The sequence below is a fragment of the Sciurus carolinensis genome, chromosome 19 (assembly GCF_902686445.1).
Source record: "Sciurus carolinensis chromosome 19, mSciCar1.2, whole genome shotgun sequence".
NCBI classification, from domain to species: domain Eukaryota; kingdom Metazoa; phylum Chordata; class Mammalia; order Rodentia; family Sciuridae; genus Sciurus; species Sciurus carolinensis.
In genome coordinates, this window is record NC_062231.1 from 12,524,048 (window position 1) to 12,551,533 (window position 27,486).

Genomic DNA, 27,486 nt, shown 5'->3' on the forward strand with positions numbered 1-27,486 from the left:
CTCTCGGCCCCTCCCAGGTCACCCAGGCCTAGCATTAGGTGGGTACCAGAGGTCCAAAGGCCAGGCTGTGTCCTGGGCTTCCCATGTCCACATCCCATGGGTCACCCTGAGGTCTGGGGAAGAGAGAGGGGCTAAGAGGAGTCGGTGAGCTTGGCGTGGAGGCGCACGCCTGTAATCCCAGCCTCCGCGGAGGCTGAGGCAGGAGGATCGAAGCCAGCCCCAGCAACTTATCGAGGCCCTAAGCCACTCAGCCAGGCCCGGTCTCTACCTAAAACATACTTTTAAGAAAGGGCTGCTGCCCGCCTGTCTCTCCACACCTGCCAAATGGAGCGGAGAGTCTGTTCCTCTGGGGAATTTGGGGAGGACACAGGTGGGGAGCTGGGCCAAGGCACTGGGGCCACCTGAACCTCCACTTGGCAAGACACCAACTGCAACTAGGCCTCTGACCCCTTGTGGGAGTCCACATCTCAATCCACAGATTTATTTATTTTATTTATTTATTTTCTTTTTGGGGGCACCAGAGATTGAGCCCAGGGGCGCTCAGCCACTGAGCCGCAGCCCCAGCCCTTTCTACGTTTTATTTTGAGACAGAGTCTCACTCAGTTGCTGAGGCTGGCCTCAAATGGGCAATCCTCCTGCCTCAGCCTCCCGAGTTTCTGGGATTATAAGCGCTCGCCACTGTGCCCAGTTCATGGTTTTATTTCAAACACAAATAATACATATTTGTGGAGGGAAATTTAACAAATTCAGACCAAACTCGAGCCCCTCCATTCAGAGGCCACCTTCCCCAGACCCGGTGGGGCCAGGCCTCCCGGGCCCTGCCTGCAGCTGCGCGGCCCATCCAGACCCAGGTGCTTCCTGCAGAAGGGCGTGCGCTCTGGAGGAGGCGGAAGGGAGCCGGGAGGAGCCGGGGCGGTGACCCGGGCCAGCGAGGAAGTGAGAGCGCGCTGCCACCTCCGCCTCCGACAAGCCTGCCCGCAGCTGAGACGGGGGTGCCCGGGGGTGCCCAGCCCCGGCCTGCGCCATCCTGGGGGGCCGGGGGCCTCAGGGTGCGGTGCGGGAGGAAGTGGGTCCCTCGGCCCCCGGAGGTCACTCGGAGCCTGTGCTCAGGGAGCCCCAGTCGGCTGGGGGACTGGCCGTGACCTCGGTCTGGAAGCCTAGGCCCTGGACTGCGGTGGCACCTCCAGGAAGCCAGCCTCTCCTGTGTCCCCGGAGACGCGCAGTCCAGAGCGGTCTCTGCGGTCATGGCCCCTCTGTGGACGTGGCCTGGACCAGCCCTGGCCTCTCCTCGGGGCCAGCGGGACCCTCTGCGTCCCCACCTCCTGACGGGCCCCAGGTGCGGGAGGACAGTGGGCCAGGCCGCCCATCTGCGCTGACCTCAGCGGCTTCCGCGGGGCCTGTCGGGGTCTGTCCTGTCCTCTTCCTCCAGGTCTCCTTCCTGCCGCCCTGGGTGGTGGCCGGCCCTTCTGTCCAGGCGCCATCAATCGCACCTCGGGTGCCGAGCGCCATGACTCACTTCCTGCTTCCGGGACCTGGAAATAGCTTCCCGGGATGGCTGGGCAGACGTCAGGCCCTCAGCCCAAGCTTGTCCACTCATCCTCCATGATGGACCCACCTCTTGGCTCTGCTCAAGGATCTGGTGGTGGCCCGTTTGTGGGTGGAGGGAGACGGAAGCGCCCGGCCATGGCAGAGGCCAGGGCTCAGGCAGACCCTGGGCGACAGAAAGGGCCCGGCTCCAGCCCCAGAGCTTGGGGTTTACAGCTGGAGGACGTCAACAGGCACGTCCGCAATTTCAAAGATCCCTGTGGGGAAATGACCTGGGGGAAGAGGGCGGCTCGGAGGGGGCGGCCTGGCAGGGCTCGGACCGGTGCAGTAGTCCAGGGGCTGGAGCAGAAAGACTGGGCACAGGACACCATTCAGGTTTTGGCAGTGGTCAAGGAGGAGACTGGCCAGGAGTCAGAGGCTCTGCTCCTCTGCCCACCTCAGCCTCAAAGGGATGGCCACCACTAAGGCCCAGACCTGGTGAAAGGACGAAGCCTTCTCCTCTACCCCACCACTGACCTCCTCGTGGGCCTCCCTGCCTCCACTGTCTCTGCTCCACAGGCACCAGAGGTCCCCTCCTCCGCTCAGCAGGCTCCCACCTCACTGAGGGAAAACGCCAAAGTCCCACAAAGCCTGCCTCTGTGGTCCCCAGATCCCTCTACCAGCCACGTCACTCACCCTGCCCCAGCCAACTGCAGGCTCCCTGGCTGCTCCTCCCAAGTGCAAGAACGCCATGCCCCAGGACCTTTGCACTTGCTGTTTCCCCGCCTGGCACACTCTTCTCACAGGCATTGCGTCCCTCCTTCCCTCCCTCACCTCTCCCAAACGGCACCTTCTCAGCCAGGCCGCTGCCCTCCTGCCTAAAACCCCACTTGCTTGCAGCCTCCTGCTGGCCTCCTGACTCACCGCGTGTTTGGTCTGCCTTCCTGTGCCGTCCAGGGCTGCCATGGGGAGCATCGGCTCCACGAGGGTACAGATGTCCAGCTTGGTCACTTCTGTATCCCCAGCACCCAAAACTGCCTGGCCTCTAGTAGGTGCTCAATAAACACACGCTGGAGATGAAGGGTAGACTTGGCTGGTGTGAGCGAGATGGATGGTCAGAAGCTAGACCTCCATGGCCAGAGGCTGGACACCAGAGACCAGAGGCTAGACCATCCAAGGCCAGAGGCTGGTGTGAGGACAGGGCTGGCTGGTCCCACGGCCCCACCGGGATTGCGTGGACCCCAGGCCGACTCCCTTGCCCACGGCTCCTCCCCCCAACTGGGCCCCGTCACCCCCTGGCCTGTGCCATTCACTCCCTGTGATGCGGGGAAAGCCACTCAGCTCCGCCTGTGCCTCAGTTCTCCCCTCTGTAAAATGGGGATCCTAAAAGGGTGGAGGTAGGACATTGGCCTCTCAGGGATCCGCCTGCCCCGCGAGCCTCCTTGGAGTCCATCGCGTGTGTCGTGACGTGGGGACACGGGTGCACCCCAGAAGACCCAGCTCTTCCCGGTGGGCAGGGGATGCACGGCGTCCAGGGTGGGGCACCGGGACGTGCAGGCTGCCCTGGGCCAGCAGGTCAGAACAGGCTCCTGGAAGGAGAGGGGCCAGAGTCGTGTGGAAGCCGAGGGACAGCGTGGGCCCGAGGTCCAGGGCTGTGCTGGGACGGACCACGGGGCCCCGGGGACTTCAGGGCCCTTGAAACTCAGGTTCTCGGTAAGGACGGGGGAAGTCTGGGGGAAGTACAGGCAAGGGCGGTGGCCCATCCCGGGACAGCCAGCTGAGGTAGCGAGGCTGCTCTTGAGTAAGGAGGGACGGTGTCACTCAAAAGTCCCTAAAGAGCCACTTCCAGGTTTCTCAGTGGAAAGGGCTCTTTAGTCATGGAAATCGAGGCCATGCTGCCCAAGTTCAAGGGAGCCGAGGTTACATGCTGGACAACCCACGGCCAGAAGCTAGACCATCCATGGCCAGAGGCTGCACACCCAAGATTGGAGGTTAGACCATTCAAGACCAGAGGCTAGATCATCCCAGGGCAGAAACTGGACACCAGAGGCCAGAGGCTAGACCATCCAAGGCCAGACGCTGGACACCTGAGGTAGGAGGCTAGACCTTTTTAGGCCAGAGGCCAGGCCATCCACAGCCAGAGGCTGGACACCCTAGGTTAGAAGCTAGATCATCCAAGGCCAGAGGCTAGACCATCCAAGGCCAGAGGCTGGACACCTGAGGTCAGAGGCTAGACCTTTTTAGGCCAGAGGCCAGGCCATCCACAGCCAGAGGCTGGACACCCTAGGTTAGAAGCTAGATCATCCAAGGTCAGAGGCTAGACCATCCATGGCCAGAGGCTGAACACCCGAGGTCAGAGGCTAGATCATCCCAGAGCAGAAACTGGACACCTGAGGTCAGAGGCTAGACCTTTGTAGGCCAGAGGCTAGGTCATCCACGGCCAGAGGCTGAACATCTGAGGTGGGAGGCTAGACCTTTCTGGGCCAGAGGCTGGACATCCAAGGTCAGAGGCTAGAACATCCAAGACCTGGAGAAATTCCTGTCAGGCGCTCCCCCTCCCGAGCCCGGCCACAGCCAAGCACCCCTGCCGGCTGAACAAGGGTCCCACAGGGCTGGGCTGGGGTCCAGGCGCAGCCTCAGTGTACCCGTCCTCCGCGTGGGGTCCCCAGCGCGTGGTCTGGGCTGGCGGGGACCCGCCCACACGACTCCCTCCCGGCGGCCTCCCTGCGGTTCCTGGGGACACGGTCAGGCAGCGCCGCGTCGCCTGGCGGCCTGGGAATGTGGGTGGGGGCCCGGGCGGCCCTGCCCCCGCGCGGCGCTGCACAGAGGCCGCAGTGTGGAGCCGGCCGGCCTTTGACAGGCACAGAGCCATGACTGGCCGTCTGAGAATGCCGTCCATTATCCGCCTCGCGGAGCACAAAGGGGCCGCGTGGGGCCAGGCCAGGCGCCCCGGCCGCTGCGCCCTGACGCAGAGGACAAGGACGTGCCCGGAGCGAGAGGGCACCGCGCGCAGCATGAGAACCATTTCCCCACCCCCCACGCGGCTCCCAGCCCCGTCCCAGCGGGGGCACCCAGGGGAGGCAGCCAAGGGAACACTCCAGGATCCATGGAGTGGCTTTGTCCCCAAAGGGACAAAACCCCTCATTTCCCATTTGTCTGAGGAAACAGCAGCAAAGATTGTCTTTGATGGCCTTAGGGTGATGGGCGCTGTGCCTGTAGAGTCACCCCAGCCCTCCTGGTTCACCCTGGTGAGACACCCTGGCAGGACAGGAGATCCAATGTGGAGGAGCAAGTGGGGTCCCGGAAACGGGTAGGGTTAACCCATTTGCTGTGTGACTTCAGGCAGGCCTCTAGGCCTCTCTGAGCCTTTAGGAGAAGAAGGGAGGAAGCAAAGACACAGGCCTCACATGGGTGATGCGTCAAAGCCCTTGCTGACACCCAGCACCCATGACGCAACCTCAGTGGCAGCCGCTCCGATCCTGCCTTTCATGATGCGCCTGGCGCTGTGACCTGTTTCCACCGCCCCAGCTACCCTGTGACAGCAACTCTAGTCCCCTCTTCCAGAGACGGAAACTGAGGCTCCCGAGAGGTGGCACCACCATGCTCACCCAGAGCAGGGCCCAGACTGCAGGCACCTCAAGGCAAGAGGGATGCAGGGCAAGGAGCTGTGCATCTGCAGGTGGCGGAGGAGTATCTCTGATCCTGGCCTCCGCATCTGTAACATGGGTCAGGGTGGCTCGCAAGAGGGGACCAGACGGGCTCAGCCCCAGAAGCCACCATGGCTCCTAGCACTGCACAGGCGGGGTGGGGGCGCCGGCCGCCCTGGAGCATTGTGTTTCTAGCACCTTCCTGTGGACAAGGCCCGGGAGTGTCAGAGCATTTCCTGCGGGGCACACATTCCCTGAGGCCACGCCCGAGGGAGGAAGGGCAGGAGCCCCCTCCTCGGCTCTGCTGTTCTTTCCAGCTGAAGAAAAGCGCTTCCAGCACTTCCTCCCTCTCCTGCTCCAGCTCCTGTGCACGGCCAGAACAGACAGGTTGGCAGGGGACCGTGCAGAGGCCCAGCCGCTGCCCCTGGATGCTGCAGGCAGGGACGGGCCCTTCCAGGGGCCGCCACGTCCTCATCTTCAAAAGCACGGACACTTCCCCTCGTTTCTAAATTACAGGCATTTTCCCCCCACCCGGGGATTTGTCTTTAAATGAACTCGCTTTCTAGAGACGTCCATACGCGCGTTCATCCTGGAAAACCGGCCTCACTGGCCAAAGCCGGGCAGCTGCTGCAGATCCCAGCAGGCCCTGCGGCCACGGGGCAATGCTGGAAAACCGATGTCCCTAGCCCTGAGCTGGAGACCTTCTTTCCATTAAAAAGGGACAATGACAAATGTGAACCAGTCATTAAAGATATGTTAGCTTCAGACCGAGACCTTCTTTTGATCTGATCAGGACTTTGAGTCAAAAACGGAAGAGCCTGCGGTCACAGTGGGACCCAGGCTTAGCTCATTATCTACCAGGGCTGGTTAAGCCTGGTGAGTTAATTCAGACCTAATTAACCCTGGGTCTCATGGAACCCCCAGATGGAGTGCCATCCCTCTCCCTGTGGTTCCCTGGGAGGACACCCCATGGCCAGGAGAAGGGGCTGTGCTCCTTCCTCCCTTCATTCAGCCAGAAAGAAGCAGTTGTCCTCTGCTGCCACCATGATCCAACCTGACCTGAAATAACTCCCAGCTAAAGGACCTGGAGACAGATCTGGGTTCGAATCCTCACCTTGGCATTCCCCATCTGATGAATGGCCAGTGAGCCCGTCTTCTCCCTTGGCTGCGGGGACGTATGAGAGGGAAAGTCTGGGCACCTGGCTACTCCTCAGCGGCTCCACCAGCTGCTGAGGGTTTGGGACAGAAAGCAGGGCCCTGGCCTTCTATGGAAATCCTCTGGCCTCTGCTCTTCAGCTCTCACACGGGTCCTGGGGGCCATTACTCAGTGCCACAAGGGCGAAGAAATTGGCATTTGCCAAAAACCTGTGCTTTCTGTTAATTCTTCAAGACTCACAGTTTTCCAGGGGTGTGTTATTAGGATTGTCTTTGTTTTACAGTGGAGGAAACTGAGGCTCAGAGATGGCAAGTGCCTGGCCCAAGGCCACACAGCACTTCCTACCTCCGGTTTATGCAACCCTCAGACTCTGGGGTCTAACCAAGCCCCAGATAGTCCTAGCCTCCGGTGGCTCCTGCGATCCACCATTCAACTCAGCAGGGAGTCTGGCGTCCGAAGTGCCTGGAACCATCCATCCACGGTGTGCCTGAGCTAAGACGCCACAGAGCATTATTCTCAAGGCTCGGTGGGGGGAGCTGCAGGATGCGGCAAGAGGAGCCGGAGACAGGAAGGAAGCAGGGAGGGGCGAGAGAGGGAGAGAGGCGTGGGGGACAGGGAGGGACACAGAGACGGACGAGACAGAGACGCGGAGAGACAGAGACACGCACAAAAAGAGAGTGGGAAGGGGAGGGGAAGAGGCGGAGGGACGGAGAGTGCAAACCTGACGGAGCCCAGCGCACAACAGGGGCGGGGACGGGGCAGCAGAGAAAGATAAGACTGGGACAGAGCCGAGGCAGAGGGTGGCCGACGCTGTGCGGGGTGCTGGGCCGAGGCCCTGCTGCCAGACTTCGCAGTGGCTCCCACAAGTGGCAGGAAGTGGCCCTTCCCACTGGGACATGGTGGCTATAGACCCAGCTGTTCTGCTGACCCCATGGGGACACAGAGGAACCCCACCCCAACCGAGGCCTTTCTTCCTACCTGGCTGGCACCAAGCTTGTAGAGGCCAGGTCCCCCCCAGAGCAAGGGCCACCAGGCACCATGTGGCAGCTGGAGGTGTGACAGGAGATCCCAGAGGTCAGGGCCGAAAGTCTTTGGCCTCAGGACACTGTAGATTGTCCCCCTGAGCTCTGCCTCTGGACCTGTCCCTTCACTTCTGGGGCCTCCGCCTCCTAACAGGAGGATGGGAAAGGCCAACACCAACTTGAGAGGGGGCCGCACAGGTGACGTGCCCGGCAGGGGGCGAGCCAGGTGCCCAGGCTGGTCCTCTCAGGGGCTGGGGCCTCAGGATCCTGGCCACTTACCTCTGACCCCAGGGGCCACCTGGAGGTCAAAGGAGAAGGGTTCCTGGGCCAGCTCGTGTGGGGCTGATGGCCCGGTAAGTGTGGGGGGATTTCAGGTCCTTCCAGAGTCCGAGGACTGGCCTCAGAGGGACACTGGTGCCCGGGACCACGCCATGCCTGCCCAGGCCTGCCTGCCTCAGCGCCTGGCAGTGTCCACACACTTCCTCTCTGGATTCGTTTGACTCAGCGGTCGGACCTCCAGGCACTGTCCCTCTGGTCCCGTTGCTCACAAGCCCCTTTTACAGGACTGGGATTTGGGCGAGGAATCCAGGCCAGAGGGGCTGCCGCTGGCCTTCGGGGTGCTGGGCCTGGACAGTGCCCTGGGGACGGGGAAGGGGAGAGAGTGAGCGCGAGATGGGGCGGGTGGAGAGGGGGTGACAGGGAGGCAGAGAGGGAGGGAAGGGGCGGACGCATGCAGCTCAGGGGGACGGAGAAGGAAACAGAGGGCCCCAGGGAGACAGCGGCCAGGGACAGAAAAACGGAGAAGGGAACGGGGCCGGGCTGGCAGAGATCGGGGAGCAAGCAGGGACTGAGAAAGAGCGACACTCCACCCGCGCGGAGTTTGGGGTGCACGCCCGGGGAGAGAAGTGGGGGGAGAGGCCCAGCCAGGGAGAGAGGGAGGACGAGGAGCGCCGGCGACACCGGCCAGGCGGCCGAGAGGGACGAAGGAGCGCGAGGGGCAGGCGATCCGGGCGGGGCGCGGCGCCGGGGTCCCGGAGGTCGCGGGCTGCGCGACCCTCCGACAGCCGGGGCGGGGCGGCCGCGCCGGCGGGGCGGGGCGAGCGCGGGGCGGGGCCGGGGCGGGGCCGGGGCGTGTCCACCGCGGAGCCGCCCCCGCCCCGCCCCCGGGCTGTGCCGCGCTGCTGAGCCGGGCCGGGGCGCCGGGGCCGGGGGCGGCTGGCGCGGGCAGGAAGCGCCTCGCGGCCCGGGCCCGCCCCCCGCCTCCTGCCGCCTCCGGGCTCCCGGCTCCCGGCCGCGCCGCGCCCCATGCACTCGCCGCGCCGCGCAGCCCGCGCACGCCTGGATGGCTCGTCGCGCCGCGGGCGGCGCACCCCTTAGCGCCCGGGCCGCCGCGGCCAGCCCCCTGCCGCCGCGCCCGCCATTCCGCGCCCCGCCGCGGCCGGTCCCCCGGAGGTGCCCGCCGCCGCCGCCGCTGCTGCTGCTGCTGCTCCTGGGGGCGGCGCGGGTCGGCGCCCTGGAGATCCAGCGCCGGTTCCCCTCGCCCACGCCCACCAACAACTTCGCCCTGGACGGCGCGGCGGGCACCGTGTACCTGGCGGCCGTCAACCGCCTGTACCAGCTGTCGGGGGCCAACCTGAGCCTGGAGGCCGAGGCGGCCGTGGGCCCGGTGGCCGACAGCCCGCTGTGTCACGCCCCGCAGCTCCCGCAGGCCTCGTGCGAGCACCCGAGGCGCCTCACCGACAACTACAACAAGATCCTGCAGCTGGACCCCGGCCAGGGCCTGGTGGTCGTGTGCGGCTCCATCTACCAGGGCTTCTGCCAACTGCGGCGCCGGGGCAACATCTCGGCGGTGGCCGTGCACTTCCCGCCCGCCGCGCCGCCCGCCGAGCCGGTCACCGTGTTCCCCAGCATGCTGAACGTGGCGGCCAACCACCCCAACGCGTCCACCGTGGGACTGGTGCTGCCGCCGGCCGCCGGCGCTGGGGGCAGCCGCCTGCTCGTGGGCGCCACGTACACCGGCTACGGCAGCGCCTACTTCCCGCGCAACCGCAGCCTGGAGGACCACCGCTTCGAGAACACGCCCGAGATCGCCATCCGCTCCCTGGATGCGCGCGGCGACCTGGCCAAGCTCTTCACCTTCGACCTGAACCCCTCCGACGACAACATCCTCAAGATCAAGCAGGGCGCCAAGGAGCAGCACAAGCTGGGCTTCGTGCGCGCCTTCCTGCACCCTCCCGACCCGCCGCAGGGCGCACAGTCCTACGCGTACCTGGCGCTCAACAGCGAGGCGCGTGCGGGCGACAAGGAGAGCCAGGCGCGGAGCCTGCTGGCGCGCATCTGCTTGCCCCGCGGCGCGGGTGGCGACGCCAAGAAGCTCACAGAGTCCTACATTCAGCTGGGCTTGCAGTGCGCGGGCGGCGCGGGCCGCGGCGACCTCTACAGCCGCCTGGTGTCCGTCTTCCCCGCACGCGAGCTGCTCTTTGCGGTCTTTGAGCGACCCCAGGGGACCCCCGCGGCCCGAGCGGCTCCGGCTGCGCTCTGCGCCTTCCGCTTCGCCGACGTGCAAGCCGCGATCCGCGCCGCTCGCACCGCGTGCTTCGTGGATCCCGCACCCGACGTGGTGGCGGTGCTGGATAGCGTGGTGCAGGGCACGGGACCCGCCTGCGAGCGCAAACGCAACATCCAGGTACGCCCGGGCGGCGGGGGCGCGGGGAACCGGCCAAGGAGCCGGCAGGGGGAGCGTGCGAATTGTGCGCAGATGTGAGCGTGCTGAGCCCCAGATGTGCGTGCGCCGGGACCCAGGTGTGTCCTCTGGGGCGCAGGTGAATGTGCCGGGATCCAGGTGTGCACGCGGGGATACAGGTGTCCACTGAGGGGCGACTGCTGACGACCTTAACGGCCCAGATGTGCACCCCACGGGGACCGGAGTGAGTGCTGGGTTACAGGTGCGCGTACCTGCCTGCACCGGGAGGGGTCCCGGTTGCCACGGGTATGCAGGTGTTCGCTAAGAGCCAAAGGTGCTTGCAGAGCCCTTTGGTGCCGGGATGGAGTGGGGTCACCCGTGCATGCCCGACGGAGGTGCGTACTGAGATGGTCACCCTTGAACCTTGACAGCTGTGGGCGCCAGCGCTGTGCAGATTGGGGTTAGCCACCCGCAAGGGGTCCCCACGAGTGCAGGCAAGATGGGCTATGGGACACATGTGTGGCACAGGACACTAGTATTTGGGGACTAGTAGGGTCTCTGGGGAAGCTGCATGTTTGGCAGACAGGTCTGCTCCTGAGACTATTTTTTAATTCACTCATTCAAGAAACATTTAGTGAACATTCTGGATGTACCCAGGCATGGCAGATCAGGGTAAATTCGACACAGTGGAGGAGCTACTAAGTTCATCACAGGTCATACTCGGTTTTCACAACAATCCTCCATTCTCATTCCCATTTTACAGACGGAAAAAAAAAAAAACAGGCACAGAGAGGTTGAGTAACTTGCTCAGGAACACAGTTGGGAACAGGCAGGGGTGGGATTTGAACGTGGAATCTCTGCTTTCTGGCATCTGGGTTTGTTTGTCTGTTTTGGGGACTGGGGATTGAACCCAGGGACATTCAAACACTGAGCCACATCCCGGGCCCTATTTTGTATTTTATTTAGAGACAGGGTCTCACTGACTTGCTTAGCAACTCGCTGTGGCTGAGGCTGACCCTGAACTCCCCATCCTCCTGCCTCAGCCTCCTGAGCCGCTGGGCCCGGCTAGCATCCGGGTTCTCAGTAGGGAGGTTTCGCTGCCTCACAGACACGGGGCTCAGAGTGTATGTGTGTTGAGGGGTCATAGGCAGCTGGGGTGGGCAGATTCAGGGGCCAGGAGGGAGGGTCATGGGGCTCCGCAGGAGGACCGGGTAGTAGGGATTGGGGTCCACATGTCTAAGGCTGCGTCAGGCTGTGGCAAGGGGGCCAGGTTAGGGACCCAGCATGTGTTGACAGAGGAGTCTGGGGAACCCCCATGTTCCTCCTTCAATCATCAGCACTGAAAAAACACCCCAACATCCCCCAACACTGAACTAGCCTCTTCTCTCTTCTCTCTGGTGCCCTGGGCTGTGACAAGTCTCCCCGTGGGCGTGCCCAACACTGGGCCTTTGAGTAAACACGGATTCCTTCCCTGCAGCCTGGCTCCACCACCCTGCCCCGACCCCTGAAGCCAGAGGTCACAGTGGGTGAGTGGGTCCGCTCTCCCCGGGGGCCAGGGCAGGGCCGGCTGGGCTGGCGGAGGCCCCGTGCTCCCCCCCCCCAGGCCATGTGGGGAGCTGGGGTCCTGGGGCTGCAGGAGGTGAACCCAGGAGTCACCCCAAACTGTAGTCCCCACCCTCCAGGCCTCTGTGGGCAGTTGCCAGCCTGAGCGGGGCTCCTGGTGGGAGCTGATCTCTGGGATCCCTCAGGCCGCGGACTCCCCTCCCCCGCTGGCAAGAACCGTCCTGGTTCCCACGGTCCCTTGCCCCCTCCCTGGCCCAGCGCAGTGACTCACACTGCTGAGGGAGGCTGGACTTCCTTCTCCCTAGGGGAGCAGGGCCTCTCCAGGGACACAGCCCCAGGGACAGCGTGACTGAGGCCCCCTCCCTACTCCAAGGCCTCTCTGATCCCCAGTAGGCCTTCGAGGCCACCTTTTCTGTGTCTCTGCGCCTGGCTGTGGGCATAGGCCCGTGGTGCTTGGCATGACCCCCAAAATGTGCCCAAGTTCCCAGACTCGGGTCTCTAGCGAGGGCCGGTGGAAGTGGCAGACAGACATTTTTCCAGTCCCTCAATTACAGGTTAAGAACTTAGACTTTGCACCCGGGGTTCAAGTTGCGCTCTGTCATTTCCCAGCTGTGTGACCTTGGGCAAGCAATGTAATCTTTCTGATCTTCAGTTTCTATATCTGTAAAGTGAGAACAATAAAAACAACCCTCAGAGAAACGACCTTTCTCATCAAGGGTTGTTTTAGGCGGGGAGCGGTGGCGCAGGCCTGTCATCCCAGCTGCTTGGGAGGCTGAGGCAGGAGGATTGCAAGTTGGAGGCCAGCCTCAGCAACTCAGTGAGGCCCTGTCTCAAAATAAAAAACACAAAGGACTGGGGATGTGGCTCAGTGGTAGAGCACCCCTGGGTTCAATCCCTGGCACCAAAAATAATAATAACAATAATAATAATAATAATGAGTTGATTTAGGACTAAATGAATTCATTAAAGCCACGCCCTGCGAGCACCTAGCACTGATCAGCTGTGCTTGCTGCTGTCCTCACAGGGGACATGATGAGCACGGGTCCGGGCTTGCTCCTAGGCAGCAAATGTTGACCCGATGTGGTTTGTTCTGCAGCAGAGACACCCCAGATGGAGACCGCCACAAAACGTTCACGAAGCCCCTCCTGCATGCTGTCCCTCTGCGCTCGGGGACCCGTGTGACTGCGTTCTACCCTCACAGGCATTGCAGGGAGCTAAGGGTGCTATGCGCCGTGCAGGGGGACATGGACAAATGGGGTCCACAGGGATCTCAGGGGCTTCCCGGGGCAGGTGGTATCAATGGAAGCGAGGTGGCGGGATGAGCAAGAGGAAGTCAGGTGACGCCTGCCTGAGGCTGGGGAAGGGGTCAAGGGGGAGCAGCTTGGGAGAGGACCTGGAGGCAGAGACCGCGGGAGGGACTGAAGGGCCTCTGTGCACCTGAAGGGAGAGGGAGCAGAGGTCGGTTGGGGGCAGTGAGGCCGGATTGGGAGTCCGGGCTTGAGCCTGGGGGCATAGGGAGCCATTGAGTGTTTTAGGCAGAGGAGGGATAGGACCGACTCAGTTTCTGCCTCTGTAGGATGAAAACAGTGAGTACCTGCCACCGCGGAGATAACGTGCGGGAAGAGTCGAGTGCCCAGCAGTTGCCGTGGTGATCATGATGCTGGTGGTGGCGTTTTTGTGCGGTGCTGCTGAGGCTGGAACCGGGGGCCTCCGCATCGGGGGCAAGTGCCCTACCACGGAGCCGCACCCTCAGCCCTGCTTGGATGGTCTTTCAGACCATTTTGGAAAGTGCACAGGCGGCTGGCGAGCAGGAGGGGTGGATGCAGGGAGAGCGACTGGGGAGCAAGACACCCCCTTGAGCCTTCTGTGTTTCTTGAGCATTTACTATGTGCCCGGCCGGCTGGACCCTGGGCCGCAGGGGTGCAGACAGCGGGCAGGCCTCGCAGGAGGCGGTGTCAAGGCCCAGGGGAGAGCAGGCGGGTTCCAGACAGACTGGACAGATGGACAGCGCTGGGACTGGTCCTGCAGGCGGAGCCAGGAGGCGGGGAGGAGAGGCGGGGGCGTGGCTCAGCCACAGCCAGGTGCGAGCCTCCGGGACAGGGTGGCTTTGCTCTGGGGCTACCAGGGGCCGAGGATCCCTGTTCCTCCCAGTCCCAGTGGCCTGGTTTCTCTGGGTGTGGCTGGACTTGGGGGGCAGGACCCCGCATTTCATCTGTCCCCCATCACCTGACCTGTAAGTCGGGGGCTTGGCCCACACCTGGCCCTTGCCTCTGCTCTGGGGTCTCTCGGGCGACTCTGGCCCTTGCCAGGAGCCTCCGCTCCTTCTGGCCTCCTTGGGGCTGCTGGAATATTCCGAGAGCCACCGAGAGGGGCCCTGAGCCTCCGCTGCCCGGGGTCCACAGCGCTCCCCTGGCCTCTGTGGGGGGCAAAAGCAAATAGAGGGCCGCCGCGTGGGGACCCAGGCGCGGTCACCCAGCGGCCGGGCGGGGGCTGCGTCCGACCCCCTTCTGGACGCTTCCTCCTGAAGCTCCGAGTGACCGTCCGATTCGCCTACTTAAATCCCCAGGCAAAAGCCCACCCGACGCTCCATTTCCAAGGTGTCTTTTTATAGTAAAGGTGGAAAGAACGTCCCCCGCGACTGCGGAGCGGCATGGGTGGGCGGGCACGTGGAGCCAGGAAAGGTATTTTTTGCACCGATTTAGGGTCCGAAATGCCAGGTGGGGGTGGAGGAGGAGAGAACTTTCCAGATGGGCTTTATGTTGGGGCTGGGACTGGGGGGCAGGGAGGGAGCTCCCCGTGGTTAAGAGCAAGCAAGCAGAGACCCTGGGTTGGGTGTCGGGGACCTTCTGGTCTGAAGAGAGAGAAAGCCAGCGTAGTCTCCAAGCCTACAAACTGTGTGACCCAGGGCCAGTCATTTATTCTCTCCGTGCCTCAGACTCTCTCGTTCTAAAAGAGAGCCTGTCATCCCAGCCACTCAGGAGGCTGAGGCAGGAGGATCGCACATTGGAGGCCAGCCTCTGCAACTTAGTGAGATCCTGTCTCAAAATAAAAAGGGCCGGGGATGCTACCGTCCTTGATTTGACCTCACAGTCCCAGCCAGGGGGACCGTGCTGCTGTCCCCAGTTTACAGGAGAGGAAGCTGAGGCCCAGAGAAGGGAAGGAACTTGCCTGGGGCCACACAGCTGCTTAACAGAAGCCCGGGTCCACAGGTTGACTCTTAGACCCGGAGGCCACGCTGCCAGCCCCACACGGGTTGTGCTAGTTGGCCGGGAGCCGTGGGCTGGGCCCTGGAGATTCAGGTGGCCCTCTTCCACCATCACCTCCAGGTGGGCCCCAGGGAGTGGGGTGAGGCTGGCTGGGACATCTGGAGGCCAAGGCCCTTGGGGTATGCAGATGCTCGCGGGCTGGAGTGGCCACTTGGAACGGTCAGCTGATGGATCCCTTTCAACAGTGACTTTGGGGCGGGGTTCCGACCCCAGCCCAGGGCCACACGGGCTCCTGGGGCTGGACTGGCCCTCTCGCCCAAAGCATGATCTGTCCAGGGGCGGCTGGATGGAGGATCTGCCACCACCCTAGACACACGCACAGCGGAGGCCAGCTGGGTCCTGGGGACCTCCTCCAGGCCCCAGACCCAAATCCCACCTCTGCAGCTTCTACCTGGGGCCTGGAGCGGGTCACTTACCTTCTCTGAGCCTCTACTTGTCCATCTGTAAAATGGGCTTCATGCAGGGGGTGACCCGGTGACATCCAGCGGAGACTGTGGCACCAGCCCCTGCAGAAGCCCCTCTGCTGGTCTTCATGAGGCCGGGTCTGAGCTGGACGGTGGGCGGCCAGGAGGCGCTCCCTGGAACACCGGCAGTTCCCCCAGTCACGTCCTTATTGTTTTTTCTCTCGAGCACTTTTTCTTGGGGACCCTTTGCACATGCTTTCCATAGAGTCTGTCTTGCCATGACCCCGGAGGCTGAAGGAGGCGAGGGTGAGCTCCAGTCTGCCGAAGGGGAAGCAGAGAGGCCCAGAGAGGCTGAGTGACTTGTCAGGGGTCACACAGCGATCAAAAGGTGCAGCGGGTGGTGTCTGTCTGCAGCGCCTGTGCTGGTCACCTTGGCTCCCTGGTTCCTCCAGAAGGACTGACTCAAGGGCAGCGACCCCCATGGGCAGGACCTGGAAGATTCCCTGGGGAGCAGCTGGGATTCCCGGGCTGGGGCCAGGATTCTCCTGAGTCTGGAGTCTGGAGAGCTTGGCTTTACTACATGACAGTCCCCCAAAAGGGACAAATGACACTTGCACCCTGCTCTCCAGGGGCCCCCGGGACGGTCAGGAACACGCTGTAGCTGACCAGCCTCATCCGGGGAACCAGGAGGTCCTGCAGGAGGTGGGACTGGGGACCCAGGATCCAGACCCTGTGCTCTGGTCCCCGGGACCCAGGGAGGCTTTGTGGGGAACAGCGAGACGGCCAGTCTGGTTCTGGAAGGATCCGGGGCCTGCCAGGTGCTACCAGGAAGTGGGGGTGGCCGTCACCCAAAGCCCCCAGGTGACTCCCAAGGGCCTGCCCGGCTCTGATGATGGTGTGGGTGTCGTCATGGAAACCAAGTGGGGACAGACCCAGGAAGCCTCTGAGCGACAGCCACGTGGCTCTGGACCCGGGCAACCCCCGGGTGTGTCACTGAGACCCAGGTTTGGGGCGGGGCTGAACCAAGCAGGTGGCCCGGCCTGTGCCTGGGGCTGGAGATCTCGGCCATGAATCAACGCGGGAGGCTGGAGGCGGGAGGCGGGAGGCGGGAGGCGGGAGGCGGCTTCCCGGCTCCATTACCAGCCCCAGGCCCCGCGGGGCGTGATGGCCGCACTTTATGCTCAGATCGGTAACTACTGGGCGGAGGGGAGAGGCCAGCAGCCTTGGAGTGGAGGCCAGGCCAGGAGTGGCGCTGGCAGGGCCCGCTGGTCCCCTTGGCACCCGGGCCCCTCTCTGGCCTCCGCCCAGCCTCTGTGCCTGGTGCTGTCCAGAAGCCGCTATCGCCTCCTGGCCGGGTCTCCAGCTTCCAGTGCAGGACCCTTCCCGCCCCCAGGAGCTGGTTAGGCTCTGGGTACCCACAAGTGCCCCGGAGCTGGCCTGTCCACAGTCGAGGCCGGATCTAGCCACCTGGCTGTGTGTCTCTGGACAAGTCACTTGCCGTCTCTGTGCACACGGACCGTACCTTGCTGTTTATTAGCCGCGCGGTGGGGGGCACTCTTATGTTGTGATTGTCATAACGCTGTCCCTTCCTGGCCTTGGGCTAGGCCCCGGAAACGACATGGGGGCCACTGGAGGGTGGACCCGGGTACCCCCTCTGTGTCCCCAGAGAGGTGGGCAGAGGGCTCCAAGTTTCTCCGTCTGGTCGGCAGCGACAGCTTGGGAGCGGGTCCTGGATGCAGCCCAGCATCCCTGTCCCTCAGCTTCTCCAGCCCGGAATTCCCTCCAGGGGCGGCGGCAGGGACAGAAAGCGTTCCAGGCCGAGGAGCGGCCACCCGCCTGCTGTGGGCTGCTGGGAGGGAGCCGCTTCTCTGGCCAGGGAAGGCCTGGCCGCCCAGCCCACGCGGCTCCTCGGGGACCCGGGGGAGGGGCGCTGGGAACGGGCCAGCTGGGCCCCAGTGAGAAACATCCAGGAAGCGGAGCTGGGCGTCCCGGGGCCGGCGGGCAGGGCAGGCTGGCCGGGCTCCTGACCCAGCTCTGTGGTGGCTCAGGCTGCAGGGCCCCCCTGTCCTGCAGGCTCCCCAGCCTCTGCCTGGTGGCCTGCACAGCTTCCTGGGATCATTTTACGGAGCACCGACAAGTGCTCAGTATTAGGCCACCGCGAGCAGGGCCTCTCCCGCCGTGCTCTCCATGTGACTCCCTTTTACAGATGAGAAACTGAGGCTCCTTCTGTTCAAAGTCTTCTTTTATTCTTTCCATCCCAGGAACTGAACCCAGGGGCGTTGAACCGCTGGGCCACATGGCCAGCACTTTTTATTTTGTATTTTGAGACAGGGTCTTGCTGAGTTGCTGAGGGCCTTGCTAAGTGGCTGAGGCTGGCCTCCAGCTTGTGGTCCTCCTGCCTCAGCCTCCCAAGCCGCTGGGATCACAGGCGTGCACCACCGTGTCCAGCTTTTTTTTTTTTTTTATTTTTAATCACTGTTTTCTCATGGAATAATTTTAGATTTACAGGAAAGTCACAATGACCGTACCGAGAGTTCCTGTCTACCCTTCCCCCAGTGCCTTTATTGCTAACATCTTACTTTCCCGCGGTGCATTTGTCGAAACTAAGAAACCAGCCTTAGAACATCACTCTCCACCGACCTTCAGATTTACTCTGCAAATGACCTTCTTCCTCTCCAGGATCTCGTGTTGCTGTTAGTGCACTGCAGTTTTTAAAGCGCCCTTTGGCCAGGTGCGTTGGCGCACGCCTGTCATCCCAACTTCGATGGAGGCTGAGGCAGGAGGATCGTAAGCTTGAGGCCGGCCTCAGCAACTTAGCGAGGCCCTGTCTCAAAATAAAAAATAAAAAGGGGCTGGGGGTGTAGCTCAGGGCTAGAGCGCCCCTGGATTCCATGCCTGGGACAAAAAATAAAATAAAAAGCTCCCTTTGGGGCAGGGGACGTGGCACAGGGGGAGAGCTCTTGCCTGGTTCGTACAGGCCCTGGTTCCGTCGCCAGCTTTGTGGAGAAAAAGGCAAGGGAAAAACCCCTCTGGGGCCACCGTGAAGGGCGAGTGCAAAGGACCCAGACCCAGGGGCGCCGGGGTCCCAAGCGACGCAGCCCCCAGCCGGCCAGGCACCCCACAGCTCCCCCTCACGCCCGAGGTGGCTGTGCATTTCAGGTCTCCAGCAAGGAGGCCAGATCTGCCCAGTGGCCGGGTCTGAGCCTGGGACGCAACGGCTGGGCCACGCTCCCCGCCACGGCGCCCACCGCCCGGCCTCATCCTCCTCTGAGTGCCAGGGAGCCGGGCACCGGGGTTTGGTGGGGTCTGTGGGCAGGATGTGAGGCCCGAGAAACCGGCACCGGCTTCCTGGGGAGAGAAAATCAACACAATTACAGTTGCTCCCGAAATCAATATGTCAGCGTTTTAATGGGAAAGAGGGCAGAGCTGAGCGGTAGCCCAGGAGGCCGCCGGCGGGCGGGGGAGGGCCATCCTGCTGCCAGAAAAGAGCTGAGACCCGGGAGCACTGCTTGACCCATTTTAGAGAAGGAGAAACCAAGGTCCTCAGGGGAGCCCAGATGAGCTTCCTGGGCCTCCTCACCTGCCTCTCCTGTGTGGCTTGGCACACAGTAGGCAGGCTGTCGACTCCTGCTTTTCCTCTGGTTCTCTGGTACCCACCAGTGCTGCTCTCCATCACTGCTAGGAAAGGAAACAGCTGAATGTAGTCATTCACACTTTAGTCAAAATTAGGTGGTTTTTTTTTTTTTTTTTTTTCCTTCTCCCCTTTGGTAAATGGTCACCCCAGAGCCCAGTCTCCACCCTGGAGAAACTCAGATGTACGGGGAGGACACTGGCTGCTGAGGGAACAGTGTTTACAAAGATGCAGGAGCCCTGCTGGAGAGGTGAGCAGTTTGAGGAACTGCAGAGATTGGCGTGGCTGGAGCCCAGGGCAGGGCCCAGGGAGGAGGAACTGAGACTGGGGTCTGGGCCGTTGGCAGGAGTGGAGTCACGAAGGCCCCAGGGCCAGGCTGGAGGGCTGGGGCCTGGTCCTCGGAGCGTGGGGAGCTGGGCCTGCGGGATTGGATCTTTCTGGATCTTCAGGGCTGCTGCTCGCAGAGGGGTCTGTGTTTTGAAAGAAGTGAGATGTGAAGGCGGCGGAGCTGGCGGAGGAATGTCAGGCGGCGATGGGGTCAGCAGGGGACTCCAGGGACCAAGTTCAGCGGAGGCCGCGCTCAGGGTGGCCGCTGGGTCTCCAAGCCCCCTGTGTCCCTTCCCGGGCTGCAGAGGGAGGCCCTTCCTGCCGGCCCGGGGTCCTCGCCCGGCTTCCGCTTCTGATCCAGATCGCAGCCTCCAGACCTCCCGGGCAGAGGCCCCGCTTCCTCTCCGCGCGGCTGACTTCTCCTTTAAAAAAAAAAAAAAAATTTTTTTTTTTTTTTTTTTTAAGATTTTATTTTTAGGATAAGGAAAAAAAAAAGTTTGGGGAAAGGCTTTTTAGAAGATTCCTTCGGCACAGAATTAATGGCTTGTGAACGTCAGGGCGCGCAGGCCAGAGCCCGTCCCGGTTCCCAGCCTGCTCCCCGCCCCTCCTCTGCTGGGGCCCGCAAGTCACCCCCAGCTGGGGGCAGGCCTGGCTCGATAGGGACCCCCATCACGGGGCTCAGAGCGCGACACCCCAAAGTGGTCATCTGGGGTGTCCCCTTCCAGAGATGACAGCCCCCCAGGGCCAGTTTTATGATTATAATTTGAAAATAACTGATTTTTTAGTGGTACAAGCAATTCCTAGTTAGTGAATCAAGGGTTCCGTCCCGGGGACCCAGGCCAGGCGCCCACTCCCCTGCCCACACCAGAGACGGACCCCACTTCACCTCTTCCCTGCAGGATAACCCAGCGGGAGGCCCAGCCTGGGGTGACGATTAGCACCCACTTTCCAGGACTGTCCCCAGCTGGGACACACACACAGGGTGCCATCAGGCAGGTGGGGGCTTGAAGCTGGAGGATGAGCAAGAGCCAATCATAAGATAAAGGAGGTGGGCCCCTACCCCCCACTGGCTTATCTATGGTTGTGCTTTCAACAGCTTCAGTCACCCTGGGTCAGCTGAGGCCCAAAGATAAAGAATGGAAAGTTTCAGAAATAAAGAGTTCATCAGTTTTCAATCGCTTGCCAGTTCTGAGAACCAGGGTGAAATCCTGTGGCCGGGCTATGAATCAACACTGGGTCCGGTGTGTTCACGCCGTATATGCTACCCTCCCGTTAGGCACCTGGTACCCGACGTGGTTATCAGATGGTTCACGCCACCTTTTAATAATGTTTTAGTTAATAATTGTCAGGTCGAAGCAGACAATTCAGATGTGCCCCAGAGAGGCTGTGATGTGCTTCTTTTAAGTGAAAAATGGTAGAAGTTTCTTTTTTTTTTTTACTTTTTTAAGTTTTTTTGCGGTGCTGGGGATCGAACCCAGGGCCTTGTGCTTGCAAGGCAAGCACTCTACCGACTGAGCTATCTCCCCAGCCCACGGTAGAAGTTTCTTGATGAAGAAAGAAAAGGCATCATGTGCTGAGGTCGCTAGGGTCTACTGTACAATGAGACTTACAGTATTTCAATATCAGTTTCATTATTAGTTATTGTTAATTTCCTACTGTGTTTATGAATTCATCTTTATCATCTTTATCATAGATATGATTAAGGGGAGACCCTGCATTTTTTTTTTTTTTTTTTTTTTGGTTGTGGGGAGCGTACTGAGGATTAAACCCTGGGGATCTTTACCACTGAGCCGCATCCCCGGCCCTTTTTATTTTGAGGCTGAGTCTCACTGAGTTGCTGAGGCTGGCCTCCAACTTTGTGATCCTCCTGCCTCAGCCTCCCAAGTCACTGGGATGATGGATGTACACCACTGTCCCTGGCTTGTTTTGGGGGATGGAATTCAGGGCAAGAGAGAGGGTAGGCGAGCCCTCTACCACTGAGCTGCACCCCCAGCCCCCAATTATATTTAATAATAATAATAATATTAGCAATAATTATGTCTGAAACCCCAAAGGTCATCTGATGGTTTCCAGGCAGTTGCCATGGAAACTCTTTCCGAGGACTGATTGCATCCCAGTGGCTGTGAGGTGGGTACGAGGAAATGTGCCCATTTTATAGTTGAATAAACAGGCTCAGAAGAATGAAGTGAGGTGCCCAGGTCCCCCCCAGCCGTCCTCTGGAAGATCATTTAGTCATGGATTTTGCCCCAGGTCACCCCAACCCCACCCCATCTCTGGGCTCCCAGGGACACCCTGGGAACAGCCCTAGCCATAAACCCTTGTTTATTTGTCCCAGGACAGAAGGACTCGATACTTATGTTTTCTTTTCGAAAATAAGCTGGTTTTATGCAACGAAACAAAACTTGTGGGCATACATCCGTGGCTTGAGTTTGTAAAAATCACAGACAAGATAGTTTTAAAAATCTTTTTAGCCGGGCGTGGTGGCACACTTCTGTAATCCCAGCTTCTTGGGAGGCTGAGGCAGGAGGATCACAAAGTTCAAAGCCAGCCTCAGCAATTTAGGGAGGCCCTCAGCGAAACTCAGCAAGACCCTGTCTCTAAATAAAATTACAAAAGGGGGCTGGGGATGTGGCTCAGTGGTTAAGCGCTCCTGGGTTCAATCCTGGGTGCAAAAAAAAAAAAAAAAAAAAAAAAATCTCTAAAGTCCCACCATGAAAATGGTTCTGTCCTCTATTTTGGAGACCTTCCTGAGCCTCCCCTCAGAGCCTCCGAAGGCCAGATGCAGGCTGAGAGCTGGGCTCCAGCTGTGGCATGGTCCTGGCCTTGCCACATTTCAACTGGCGATCTTCTCTTCTGAGCCTCAGTTTCCGCTTCTGAGAGACAGGGCCACCAGGAGTCAGTACACCAGCCTGGCACAGTCCCCAGGGTGGCCTGCCATTATCTTGTCATGGTATTTATTTTTTGGTACCAGGGATTGAACCCAGGGACCCTTAGCCACTGAGCCACACCCCCAGCCCTTTATGTGTTTTATTTTGCAACAAGGTCTCACTAAGTTGCTGAGGCTGGCCTCCCACTTGGGATCCTCCTGCCTCAGCCTCCCCAGTAGCTGGGACCTCTTAAAAGTCAAGGGGACCTTCTTCCCTCGCCAGCCTTCTTGCCTCCCTTGCAGGGCTGCCCTGGCCCTGTGCACCCGTGCCTCATCTCCTTGCAGCGACTCGTCAGGGTCAGCCTGCTGTGTGTGGGCCTCTGCTCGGAGCCAGAGGCATCCAGCAGGAGCGAGACTGGAGCACTGGGTGCCGAGGCCAAGATGGCGTTCCGCTGGGTGGGCGGGGGTCGAAGAAGGTTCTGGAGCCGAGGCCTGACCTGCCGTCTCTCCTCCAGCTACAGCCGGAGCAGCTGGACTGCGGGGCGGCCCATCTGCAGCACCCGCTCTCCATCCTGCAGCCCCTGAAGGCCTTGCCCGTGTTCCGGGCTCCGGGACTCACGTCTGTGGCCGTGGCCAGCGCCCACAATTACACCGTGGTCTTCCTGGGCACCGTCAATGGCAGACTCCTCAAGGTAGGACCAGGGTGGGGCCGGGGAGGCGGGAGGCTTCCCCAGAAGCGTGGGCTGGGGAAGGTCAGGTGCACACCCAGCCTCCACGGGTCCAGCATCAACCTTCCCTTCGTCCTCTGCATCTAACACTTTATAAATGACCAAGAATTTCTGTGTTGGGGGGTCCTGGGGATGGAACCCAGGGTGCTTACCCACTGAGCCATGTCCCCAGCTCTTTTTACTTTTTATTTTGAGACAGAACCTCACTAAGTTGCTGAGGCTGGCCTCCACCTTGCGATCCTCCTGCCTCAGCCTCCCAAGCTACTGGAATGACAGGCAGGTGCTACAGCTGGCTACAAAGAATTTTTTTAGTTCTTTTTTTTTTCTTTTGCCATGCCGGGGACGAAACCCAGGTCTCCCAATGCTAGCAAGGGCTCTGTCACTGAGCTACAGCCCTCCCCCTACAAAGCATCCTTCAAGTCTGGTTTCTGCACTGTGATTCTTGGCAATAAGTGGCCCAGTGTACGGGGGAGGGGACCAGGGCTCAGAGAGGGCTCTTAGCTGGATCTCTAGGGCTTGGGTATCCAGCCCTGGGCGCTGCCGCTTGCTGGCTATTTGATCGTGGGCAGTGCATATTCTCTCTCTGGGCCTCGGTTTCCCCGTCTGTGAAGGGCTGGCCGCTGTCGTGGGGTCCCCTGGGTAAGGCCACACAGCCTGGCAGTTAAGGGCTCTCCTTCCTGACTCCTCGCCCACCCATGGTGAGTGGTCTGGGAGTTAACAATGCCTCAGCTTCTGGCCCTGAGGTCCCGGAGCTGGGACCCGCCATCTTGGCATCTGGTTTCCCTGCTATTGGACGGGACGGACGTGGTGGGCCCGTCCCCTCAGTCCCCCTGGTCGGGAAAGCCGGCTGCTCGGCCAGCAGCCGGATGTGCCACGCCCTGGCCTGACTGAGGCAGATCTGATACTCTGGTTCCCCTTTGCTGCCTGGGCTGGCACCACGGGCGGGGGGTGGGGTCAGAGCCCCTGCAGGCCTGGCCCGGGGCCCTGCAGCAGCAGCTGGGGACATCAGAGATGGGGGCTTGGGGTGCATCCTCTCTGACCTTGGCGTCCCCTTTGAGGGTCCTCAGTCCATGGCCGGTGGGGCTCGAGTTTGGGGATCAGATACACTTGGATTGGATCCTGGCTCTGCCACCCCAGCAGTGTGACCTGGGGACAGTTGCTTCCCCCTCTGGGAGCCTTGGTCTCCCTCTGTGTTGACTGACAAAAGAGTTGGACCCTTCAGGACTGAGGTCCACGGCTCAGGAGGCTGTAGTTATTAGGCGCCTGCTGTCTACCCGGTGCCTGGAAGAGCTGGTCACGGGCCTCCTGGGGTTTAATTCTTACACACGGGTGACCCCTTGGCCCCACTTTGAGATTACTCGGCTCTGGGCCTGGATGCTGGCAACACGTGGGGCCAGGTGAGAAAGGACAGCATTTGATGGGGCTCTGAGGAGGACAGCCCGCAGGAGACGGCAGAGAGAAGCTTCTAGGCCCCAGGAGCCTGGGTGTTGCCCCTCCTTGGGTCTTGTTGGCCCCCCACCTCCATGAGAAGCTGCGCGTTCAGCTTGGACATTTGTACTTTTCAAAACCAGAATTCAAACCCAAGCCCTTATTCTAGGCCGTGATGCCAAACAGCCCCCCAGAGAATGTTCTGGAAACCATACAGCTGGTCTGTATTCACAGAGGCAGGCGTGTTGGAGGAGGAGGAAGAGCAGGGCGGGAGCTCCTGGTGGGGGTGGCGGTGACCGGAGGCAGGAGTGGGTGCTGGGCCCAGGGTCCCTGCTGACGCCCCGCTGACGCCCCTTCCCCGCAGGTCAACCTGAACGAGAGCATGCAGGTGGTGAGCAGGCGGGTGGTGACCGTGGCGTACGGGGAGCCCGTGCACCCGGTCATGCAGTTTGACCCAGCTGACCCCGGTTACCTGTACCTGATGACGTCCCACCAGGTAAGTCCCACCTGACGAGCTGAGCAGACTTGCTGCCCGGCCAGGAGGCGCGCGCTGCTCCTCCCGATGGGCCCCTGAGCTGCGCGGGGACCTCACCCCTGCGGGGCGGCCTGGCCTCCCGGGCCCCCCTTCCAGCCTCCCTCAGCCGGGCCTGGCCTCTGCCCGCAGATGGCCCGAGTCAAGGTGGCGGCGTGCGAGGTGCACTCCAGCTGCGGGGCCTGCGTGGGCGCGGCCGACGCCTACTGCGGATGGTGCGCGCTGGAGACGCGGTGAGCCGCCGGGAGCGCAGGGCCGGGTGGGCAGCGGCGAGGGCACCCGGCGCCGGACGGGCCGGGACCTGACCCTGCGGCGCCACCCCAGGTGCACCCTGCAGCAGGACTGCGCCAATGCCAGCCAGCCGCACTTCTGGACCAGTGCCAGCGAGGGCCCCGGGCGCTGCCCGGCCATGACCGTCCTGCCCGCGGAGATCGACGTGCGCCAGGAGTACCCGGTGAGCCGGGCGCGCCCTTCAGCCTGGGCCACGCGGCCAAGGCCCGAGAGCGGGCGACCCCGGCCCAGGGTGCCCCGGGGTCCGGGGGGCAAATAACCAGAAGAGTGACAGTAACCTGGCTTCCCCGGCACCTAGTGCCAGGAGAGGTGAAAGGACTTGCTCAGGGTCACGGAGTGCAAGGGGCGGGGCTTAAAAGAAAGGGGCGGGGTCTGGAGCGGTAGGAGGACCAGAGGGGGAGCCCCGCCTGCTTCCTTTTCCTGTGCCAGGTCACCACCAGCCAGACTGACCATTTCTTGTCCCCAGAGATAGGCAAAGGTGAAGCATGGCCGGGGACACTGTAGCAGGCAGTCATGGGGTGGGGGTTCCAGCCCTGGCAAGGGACAGCAGCTCAGGCTCCTGCCCAGTCCCTTCTCAGTGACCTCTCCGAGGTTGGGGTCCATGTCTATCATCCTGGGTGTGATGGGGATTTTTTTTTTTTTTTTTTTTGTACCAGGGGTGCTTAACCCCAGAGCCACATCCCCAGCCCTTTCATTTTTTATTTTGAGACAGGGTCTCTCCGAGTTGCTTTAGGGCCTCCCTAATTGGCTGAGGCTGGCCTCCAACTTGTGATCCTCCTGCCTCAGCCTCCCAGGCTGCTGGGATGACAGGAGATTCCCCTGGCCCAGCCTGGAGCTGCTCAGCATTTGGGGCTCCTTCGCCCCTCCCGCTTATTGCCCCTGAGACTCCTCCCCCTGTCTTCTCCTCCCACACATCCGGGGTGTAGGTCTATCCATTCATTCATTCATGTATTATTGAGCACCAATTCTGGGCTGGGGAGACATGACACTGAACAGGACCAACTCCTGGCCCCAGAGAAGCTAGCATGCTCTTGGGGCAGAGAGGATAAGCAAGATCAAATAGCCACCTGGTGTTGAATACTATGCAAAAAACAAAAAAAAACAGAAAAGAGAGAATTGACATTTTAGACCAGGTAAAAGTGACTGTTGGAAAATAATGGAGGTGAGCCAAGGAGCGTGTCTGGGGATGAGCGGTCCTGGCACAGGGAACTGTCAGGCAAAGGCCCTGGGGTAGGGACGAGATCTGAGGCTTTGGGAGAGTGTTAAGGGCTGGGAGGTCCCAGCCTTCCTGACTGCTGTGCTTCCGATGGGGAAGCTGGCCCACAGGGTCCCATGCAGAGTGCACCCCTCTGATGGGCATTCCCTCCAGGAGCGCCTTCTGTCCCTGCCTGCACTCGGGCAGGACCGGATGCAGGCTCGATGCTCGGCCCTTGGGTGGAAGCGGGGCTGGAAGGGGAGCAGCCCAGGCTCCTCCGCACACTGAGGGCCCCTCGCCCCCAGGGCATGATCCTGCAGATCTCAGGCAGCCTGCCCAGCCTCAGTGGCATGGAGATGGCCTGTGACTACGGAAATGACATCCGCACGGTGGCCCGGGTTCCCGGCCCCGCCTACGGCCACCAGATCGCCTACTGCAACCTCTTGCCCAGGGACCGGTTCCCACCCTTCCCTCCCCACCAGGGTAAGTGTGGACACAGGAGGGGACGCGGGGATGGCCGTCTGGGGGGAGCAGAACGGCCGGATCCCAGGCCAGGGGTGGCAGGGACCCTGAAACCACAGCCTCTGTGGGGGCGGAGATCCCCCCCCCCATGACCTGTCCCCGGCTCCCCTGCTCCCTCCAGACCACGTGACCGTGGCGATGGCCGTGCGGGTCAATGGGCGGGACATCGTCGCGGCCAATTTCACCATCTACGACTGCAGCCGCATCGCGCAGGTGTACCCCCAGGCCGCGTGAGTGCCGGGCTCCCCTGCGGTGCTTCCCTGGCCAGACCCGGGCCCACCTGCCACTTTCTCCCCGCGTGCCTCTGGCGGTGGGGTCCCAACCTGGCACGATGTCCTGTCCCTCCGGGATACCCCCGAGGTTGACAAAATCCTTTCCCTGTGCTGGGATGGGCTTTCCGGGTCCAGTTCCTGGGGTTGGGGACCAGAATAAGGGGGCGGGAGCCAGGAGTTCGAGGGGTCCCCTTGTCTTGCAGCTGCACCCGCTGCCTGTCGGCACAGTGGCCCTGTTTCTGGTGCGCGCAGCAGCACACCTGTGTCTCCAACCAGTCTCGCTGCGAGGCCTCGCCCAACCCCACGGTAAGCCAGGCCTGGGGATGCCCTTGGTCCCCACTGTTTCATTACCCTTTTTTAAAAAAGACTTACTATGATGAAAGCATTTCCACATCTTTATATCATTTATATTCTTTTCCCTGGTTTAAC

General features: G+C 61.5%; 2 protein-coding genes and 1 long non-coding RNA gene across 4 annotated transcripts in view; 1 reads left to right on the plus strand and 2 right to left on the minus strand.

Annotated features, from left to right (window-relative positions):
* Positions 1 to 701: 701 nt before the first annotated feature.
* Positions 702 to 3,104, minus strand: LOC124971033 (uncharacterized). Its single transcript, XR_007106270.1, has 3 exons — positions 2,449 to 3,104; positions 2,062 to 2,145; positions 702 to 1,802 (listed from the first exon to the last, which is right to left on the minus strand). It is a non-coding gene; the product is annotated as an uncharacterized LOC124971033 (long non-coding RNA).
* Positions 3,105 to 4,160: 1,056 nt separating this feature from the next.
* On the minus strand, positions 4,161 to 8,656 carry LOC124971217 (translation initiation factor IF-2-like). Its single transcript, XM_047534996.1, has 3 exons — positions 8,219 to 8,656; positions 6,286 to 6,336; positions 4,161 to 4,487 (listed from the first exon to the last, which is right to left on the minus strand). Exons 1-3 carry the CDS (start codon positions 8,654 to 8,656, stop codon positions 4,161 to 4,163), a joined length of 816 nt encoding a protein of 271 aa, XP_047390952.1.
* Plxnd1 (plexin D1) overlaps positions 8,545 to 27,486 on the plus strand; it is a 41,505-nt gene continuing 22,563 nt past the window's right edge. Inside the window, exons 1-8 of one of the 2 annotated variants that reach the window (XM_047534723.1) lie at positions 8,545 to 10,035; positions 22,605 to 22,781; positions 24,610 to 24,741; positions 24,910 to 25,010; positions 25,102 to 25,231; positions 26,569 to 26,746; positions 26,907 to 27,015; positions 27,261 to 27,363. In XM_047534723.1, the coding sequence (XP_047390679.1) occupies positions 8,692 to 10,035; positions 22,605 to 22,781; positions 24,610 to 24,741; positions 24,910 to 25,010; positions 25,102 to 25,231; positions 26,569 to 26,746; positions 26,907 to 27,015; positions 27,261 to 27,363 (2,274 nt within the window). In that variant the 5' untranslated portion in view covers positions 8,545 to 8,691. The remainder of the gene's footprint in view (positions 10,036 to 22,604; positions 22,782 to 24,609; positions 24,742 to 24,909; positions 25,011 to 25,101; positions 25,232 to 26,568; positions 26,747 to 26,906; positions 27,016 to 27,260; positions 27,364 to 27,486) is intronic. The other variant, XM_047534722.1, reaches the window with a different exon arrangement.